Source organism: Impatiens glandulifera, chromosome 1 (genome assembly GCF_907164915.1).
Source record: "Impatiens glandulifera chromosome 1, dImpGla2.1, whole genome shotgun sequence".
NCBI classification, from domain to species: Eukaryota; Viridiplantae; Streptophyta; class Magnoliopsida; order Ericales; family Balsaminaceae; genus Impatiens; species Impatiens glandulifera.
In genome coordinates, this window is record NC_061862.1 from 124,440,324 (window position 1) to 124,448,588 (window position 8,265).

The window sequence follows — 8,265 nt, forward strand, 5'->3', positions numbered from 1 at the left end:
TACATCGATATTTACTACAACAACAACCATTACTAAAAAGTGATTTAATTAAGAAGAAGTTATGCGGCTGTCGACCTCCTCTTTAATCCTCTCGAGATCCGCCATCTTGGACGCCAGTAATTGTAAATCATTGGACTCAACAAGATCATCATCTAAACCCATTGCATTGAGAATCCATCCGATCAGAAACGCAGAGTCGTCTTCGTCGCTCTTGTCGGATGATTCCCTAGTCGTCGTCGTCCTCATCCTGATATCTTGTTGTAATTGTATCGTGGGATCGCCAACTTGCAGGATTCGGTCAACAATAACGTCAAAGGAGGAGGGGCCCCCGTTGTCGTTGTTGTTGTTGTCGTTGATGGAGGTGTACATTTGACCGGCGGGGGAGAAGACTACGGCGCCAACCTCTTGTCCTGTTAATTTCTGAAACTCACTCACATTTTTTAAAAGACTTGATTTGCGCTTGGAGAAACTCACCATTCTTTGAGATTTATTTTCGATTCGCACAATGTTAATCTTCTTCTTCCCTTGACCTCTGTTATTTCTTCTCCCGTCACTTTTAGTATCATCAGATGTCGCCACCGCCGCCGTCATGATTTTTGAGATTTGCTTTTGAGTTTCGAGTGCTTCTTTCTCTCTTTCAATCTCTTCTTCTCTCGATGAACGATTGCTTGGATATAAAGCCGACCGCCATTTATATATTATATATAATTATGGAGAAAAAATATTTTTTAATTTTTGTTGAAAAATATTTGTATGTGTTTTTTTTGTTTGAAATTTAAAAAAAAATCAAACGGAACTTTCAAATGAAGAAATTATGGAAATAAGTAAAAAAAAAAATTAATACGTTAATATGTATTATATATATATAATTTTAATTATTATATATTAATTAGATTAATTTATTTAATTATTATTTAATTAGATTAGTTAGTTTACAATTAATCTAATTAGTATTATTTGCTTAACAATATGAATAAATAAAATTATGAAGTCAAAATCTAAGGAATTCTTTAAATGAAATGACAGGTTGGAGTCTTATGATCTCTAGATCCTTCCAACTTGTTCATAAATACTTAGCCTCCACACACAAGACCCGAATTTTACATAATTTTGTGTCCTTGCGCTGCCAAAATTTTCCAACAACTGAAATTCCTCCAGGAAATCAAGAGCATGTCATCATTGTAAGATCTTGAATTTCCCTTTCTTTGCATTTTAATTTTAATTTGCCTATAACATTAAAAATATATTTGCATGCTTTTAAATTTTATTTTTATTTGGTTTTAATTTTTCCACATTCATCTTTACCTATGTAACATAAGTAAATCAAAAAAAAAAATTAAAACCTTAAGACATCAAAACTCAGAAATTTAAAACCAAAAACAACTTCAAAATGGCTAGTTTTGGTTACATTTGGTCTAAGCTTTCTTGATCTGTTTTGCTATTGATAATTTAAAGTTCATTGAGATTAAGCCAGAGGTTTGAACTTATTGAGCTTTGAAAAAGTTGTTGAGTAATGATAATTAAAGATAAATTGGCTAAACAAAATCATCAGCGTTATCAGTCATATGTAGTTTTAAAAATAAAAATTGAAATTTCTTTGGAGCTCATATTCATCATTTTAAAAATAAAAACATTCTATCCAAGCCAAAATTGAAATTAATATCTCAAAATAACACTTGAACAAGGATGATCTCTAATTTAAAATTTTTACCAGTCATGTGTATTAGAAATAATTTAAATTTGAAATCGGTTTGGTATGGGCTGGGTTGGGCTGTTCTTTATTATTCATAAAACAAATAAATTAACTTGAATGAAATTTTATTCTAACGAGATTAATAAAAAAGTTAATCTCACATTTGTTCATAAAAAGTTTTTTGTCTATGTTGATTAATTCTGAATTTTTGTGTTATTATTCAGTAATTATGAAAGAATCGATGACACCAATAGAGACAGGGGTCTAACTTTTGATGACAACTTCGTGTAAAAACGGTTTGATAGAAATTTTGTTAGGGATTTGTATCACTTTCTATTCGTGCAAACTCTTGAAGCGAATCAAGTGTGGAAACGTTTGCTCATGTTTGAAGCTAAGAACCGATGAAGGAGAGGATGACAAAATGTAAATGACACAAAAAGTTTTTTATGGATGTTCGAAGCAAAACTCTCCTACGTCACCCATTATTCCATTCACCGGAAGGATTCACTATACTTTTCTTAGAATCAAATACAGTTGCAATGCTAACTCACTGTTGAACGTAACAAACTCTGTTCAACTTACAGTATATTGAAAAATACCACTCAGCTAGACAATACTTTGATTCTATATCTCTCTCGATGTACAAAACACAATAAGCAAAAAAGCAAATCGTAAGATCGATTGTGAATTCAGTAGTTCGTTCGTGTATCTTATGTATGTTCGTCGCTTGTTTTCGTCCGTTGTCCTTGAGGATCTTTAAATAGAGAACATGTACCAACGGTCGAATCTTCTATAATGACACGTGGCAAACACACATTGGAATTCCTCCATAGTACACAGGTACAACAGACACTATGCACCAAGATCGTGGCCGTAACAATCTGGTAGTGCACCGAATATTCTTCTAGGATTGTCCTGCAAGAAACAAGTAGTGGGAAGAATATTTGCTTACGTGACATTAATTCATTGGATGTAACTTAATGTCGTACTGATCTGCATGGATAAGTGGAGCAGGAGTAGCGTACAACTAGTTAATCGTGGGTAGACATATGCTAACTTCAAGCAACTTCGAAGCAAGGCATTAGACGTGCTCCAATTAGACTAACGAGTCTAATGAAGTTAGACGCCTCCGTCTAATAGCAGGATCAGTTAGATCACCAAGTCTAATGGAGTTAGACGACACATCTAACTATGTGTCCCCTCAAACTAGTCTGAAGGAGTTAGACTGCACGTCTAACTTCATCTGTTAGACTGCACGTCTAACTACGTCTGTTAAACTGCACGTCTAACTATGTATCTATTAGACTGCACGTCTAACTACGTATCTGTTAGACTACACGTCTAACTACGTATCTGTTAGACTGCACGTCTAACTACGTATCTGTTAGACTGCACGTCTAACTACGTCTGTTAGACTACACGTCTAACTACGTAGCCGTTAGACTCCACGTCTAACTACGTATCCGTTAGACTCCACGTCTAACTACGTATCCGTTAGACTCCACGTCTAACTACATATCCGTTAGACTCCACGTCTAACTACGTATCTGTTAAACTACACGTCTAACTACGTATCTGTTAGACTGCACGTCTAACTATGTCTGTTAGACTGTACGTCTAACTACATATCTATTAGACTACACGTCTAACTACGTCTATTAGACTACACGTCTAACTACGTATCTGTTAGACTACACATCTAACTACGTATCCGTTAAACTGCACGTCTAACTATGTCTGTTAAATCGCACGTCTAACTACGTATCTGTTAGACTGCACGTCTAACTACGTATCTGTTAGGCTATACGTCTAATTACGTATCTGTTAGAATGCACGTCTAACTACGTCCGTTAGACTGCACGTCTAACTATGTTTCTGTTAGGCTACACGTCTAACTACGTATTTGTTAGACTGCACGTCTAACTACGTCTGTTAAAATGCACGTCTAACTACGTATCTATTAGACTACACGTCTAACTACGTATCTGTTAGACTGCACGTCTAACTACGTATTTGTTTGACTGTACGTCTAACTAAGTATTCGTTAGACTACACGTCTAACTACAAACCTGCACGTCTAATTACGTATCTGTTAGACTGTACGTCTAACTATATATCTGTTAGACTACACGTCTAACTACGTTTATTAGACTGCACGTCTAACTACGTATCCGTTAGACTACACATCTAACTACGTCTGTTAAACTACACGTCTAACTACGTATTTGTTAGACTACACGTCTAACTACGTATCTGTTAGACTGCACGTCTAACTACGTATCTGTTAGACTGCACGTCTAACTACGTATCTGTTAGACTGCACGTCTAACTACGTCTGTTAGATTGCACGTATAATTATATCTATTAACGTTTCTTAAAACTATTTTCATTTTTATTCTCGCTCCTTCAATACAATCATCTAAATATAATTTTAAGAATTTAGTATCTTTCTAATTTGCTCTCTACATATTATCAGTCATCTTATTTGTATTAATTACCTACCAACAAATGCTGTATTACACCTGCCTGTTACAACGTTTACAAATAAATGGAAGATCTGCATTAATGAGGAAAACGGCAGATTTGCAATGATGAAGAAAACAAAATATTTGCAATAATGAGGAAAATAGAATATTTTCAATAACTTTCATTAAATTAGAAAATTAAGAGTTTTTTTTTTATTTTAGTATAAATAAAGTGTATGTTACTCTTATTAGAGGAAGAAAAATAAGAGAGAGATAACAACTCTTGTAATTGTTTTTTTAAGATTTTATAGAAATTTCTCAAAGTTTTGTGAGTGATTCTCTTCCTGGGCCAACATTTGGTATCAGAGCATCAGGTGAATGCCCAAAATCATCCGGTGGGATCAAATGTCGAAGGTGCAGGATCATCAGGCGCGCAGCAATACAATGACATATTCCACTATCCGCAGCTAACACACACGAACTACATCAGTTGGGTGATACGTGTACAGGCTATGATGGAGGACCAAGGAGTATGGGAGGTAGTCGAGTCAGTAGAAGGCACAGAGATTGATGTCCGACTTGATAAGAAGGCGAGGTCACATTTTCTGCAAGCACTTCCGGAGGATCTTCTAATGCAGGTGGCAAATAAGAAGACGGCGAAGGAAGTGTGGGATTGTCTCAAGACGAGGTTCGTCGGCGCAGACCGAGTGAAGAATGCACGATTGCAGACATTGAAGAGTGAGTTTGATGCATATGAACGACAGTGAGTCGCTCGATCAATATGCTGGTCGACTCACATCCATATCAGTCAGGTACTCAAGCCTTGGAGAAACACTAAATGATATTGCGATAGTAAAGAAGCTCTTCGACACCGTGCCAGAAGGTTTATCAGTGTGGTAGCCGGCATCGAGCAGTTTTACAACCTCGAGACGTTAACATTTGAGGAAGCTGTTGGAAGGCTGAAGGTCTTCGAGGAGCGTACGCGCAAGAAAAACACAAACTTTGGAGGAAACGAAGGACAAGTGCTACTCACTTAGGAGGAGTGGAAGGCACGGTTTAAAAAGGACGAGGAAGACTCATTGAACCAGTGGAAAAAGGATTGCACAGATAGTGGGACCCGTGGTCAAGGAAGTAGAACCCGAGGTAGAGGCCAAGGGAGAGGAGGCCGAGGAGAACCATCTCGGAAAGACAAAGAAGGTGGTTCAGGTGGTCGAGGAGCTCCTCGAGACAAGAGTCACATTCGTTATTTTAATTGCAACGAGATGGGACATTACTCAACACAATGTCGAGCAAAGAAGAACGAGGTATCATACCTTACCCATGCAGACAACGTCGAACCAACATTACTTATGGCAATCTCGGAGGAGATTCCTCCAATCAATGTTGTCATGCTGAATGAAATGAAGCTGACTCCAGAAATTCTAGAAGCTAAGAACGATGAGACATCAAGAGATGCTTGGTTCTTGGACAATGGCGCTAGCAATCACATGACTGGCGATAAAGAGCAGTTCTTTGAACTAGACGAGGCAGTCACTGGAAAGGTGAAGTTCAGAGATGGTTCCACGGTACAAATTTGTGGTAAAGGTTCTATCATGTTCGAATGCAAAAATGGAGACCAGTGGCTTCTCGAGGGAGTTTTTTTCATTCCTTCTTTAAAAACTAATCTAGTGAGTCTCGGGCAACTTACCGAGACAGGTCACAGAGTGGTGATGGATGGAGAAGAGCTTGAAGTCTTCGCTAAGAACCCTTCATGCCTTATCATGAAAGTGAGACGAACGCATAATCGACTATATCAAATTTGCTTGAAATTAGCAAAAACGGTTTGTCTTTTAGCTAATCTTGAAGATCCAGCATGGTTATGGCACGCTCGTCTCGGTCATGTTAACTTCCAAGCACTAAAGTCGCTCATAAATAAGGGAATGGCTGCTGGTTTTCCAAAAATTTCTCCTCCAAAACAACTTTGTCGAACATGCCTAGTTGCAAAACAAACGAGACAGCCGTTTGCGTTAGAAGCCAAGTTTCGAGCGAAAAAGCCACTCGAATTGTTGCACATTGACTTATGTGGGCCAATCACGCCATCAACCCCAGGAGGAAATCGATACTTCATGCTGATTGTTGATAATAATTCTAGGTGGACGTGGCTCCATATGTTGAAAACAAAGGACGAAGCATGCTCTTCGTTTAAGAAGACGAAGCAATTGGTCAAGAATGTGACCGGACTTCGAATCAAAGTCCTTCGTTCAGATAGAGGAGGTGAATTCTTCTCGAGGGAATTTAGAGAGATGTGTGAAGAAGCAGGGATAGAGCGACAATTCACAGCACCATACTCTCCTCAACAAAATGGTGTGGTGGAGAGGCGTAATCGAACAGTGATGGCCATGGCTAGGTCGTTGCTCAAAAGCATGGAAGTCCCGAGCAAGTATTGGGGGGAGGCAGTTCGTCATGCAGTCTATCTTCTCAACCGGGTTCCAACCAAAGCTGTTCGAGACAAAACTCCATTTGAGATGTGGACTGGAATGAAGCCACACCTAGCGCACCTTCGTGTTTTTGGGTGTATTGCGCATGCCAAGGTGACAACTCCCCATCTAAAAAAGTTAGACGACAGAAGTCAGTCGTTTGTCTATTTAGGTGTCGAAGAAGGAAGTAAGGCACACAGGTTGCTCGAACCACAAAATGACAAGATCCATGTGAGTCGTGACGTTGTGTTCGAAGAAAGTGCAGCATGGGATTGGCAAAATGAAAAGAGTGATCAACCCTTCAAAGTTTACGAAGAGGTTAATCACGAGCATGTTGGAATTCGAACGATCCCATTTGAGAGTGGATCGACAAGAGGACAGTATACTTCAGAAATGTTCCAAGAGGCTGTCTTGAATCCTCCACAGCTCGAGCAAGTGACTGAACAAACAGACCAAGGCGATGGTTTACCCACTCCATGGTCAGGTGGACACATTGGGAGTGATGAAGGACCTGTTCGATGCAAGAACATGACCGATATCTTGGAAGAAACACCTCGAGTGACACTTGATTTTGAAGACTTGATGTTAGCACAGACAGAGGAACCTTCTTGCTACAATGAAGCGGTTGGACAACCACAATGGGAAGAAGCAATGACTAAAGAAATTGAAGCCATCGAGAAGAATGAAACGTGGTCTCTCGTCCCATTGTCAGTCGGACACAAGGTAATTGGACTCAAATGGGTATTTAAGCTCAAGAAAAACTCAAATAGTGAGGTGATCCAACACAAAGCTCGTTTAGTTGCAAAGGGATATGTGCAACGACAAGGCATTGACTTCGAAGAAACCTTCACTCCAGTTGCTCGAATGGACACAATTCGAGTCATTCTTGCCTTGGCAGCCAATTGTGGTTGGAAAATTTATCATCTCGATGTAAAGTCAGCTTTTTTCAATGGAGAACTAGAAGAGGAAGTGTACGTAACTCAACCGGAAGGATTCAAGGTAACAGGGAAGGAGAATATGGTGCTTAAATTAAAAAAGGCATTGTATGGCCTAAGGCAAGCTCCTCGTGCGTGGAATCTAAAGTTGGACAAAAGTTTGAAGAAAATGGGCTTCGAAAAGTGTACACAGGAGCAAGCGGTGTACACAAGAGGCAACGGTAATACCCGAATTTTGTTGGTATTTACGTGGATGATCTTATTTTAACAGGTGGAGATCCAAAGGGTGTCAAACTTTTCAAAAAGCAGATAATGGGGGAGTTCGAGATGAGTGATCTTGGATTGCTTTCATACTACCATGGAATCGAGGTAGATCAGTTCGAAGGAGGTGTATCGATCAAGCAGACAACATATGCCAAAAAGGTGCTAAACCAATTTGGAATGCTTGATTGTAACTCAACAAAGGCACCAATGGAGCATAGGGCTCAACTCTATAAGGATCCCGAAGGACAACCGATTGATGCAACTGAATATCGAAGAGTCATTGGTTGTCTGCGATATCTCCTTCATACAAGACCATATCTTTCTTATGTTGTTGGTGTTGTCAGTAGATTCATGGAGAGGTCAACTGAGATACATCACAAGGCAGTGAAGCAGGTGCTTCGATATCTTCAAGGCACTATACACTTAGGTCTAGTGTTTCGAAAAGGAGGCGG

General features: G+C 39.1%; 1 protein-coding gene across 1 annotated transcript; it reads right to left on the minus strand.

Moving 5' to 3' along the window:
• Positions 1-48: 48 nt before the first annotated feature.
• Positions 49-591, minus strand: LOC124942161 (MADS-box protein FBP24-like). Its single transcript, XM_047482597.1, has one exon. It carries the CDS (start codon positions 589-591, stop codon positions 49-51), a length of 543 nt encoding a protein of 180 aa, XP_047338553.1.
• Positions 592-8,265: the final 7,674 nt, after the last annotated feature.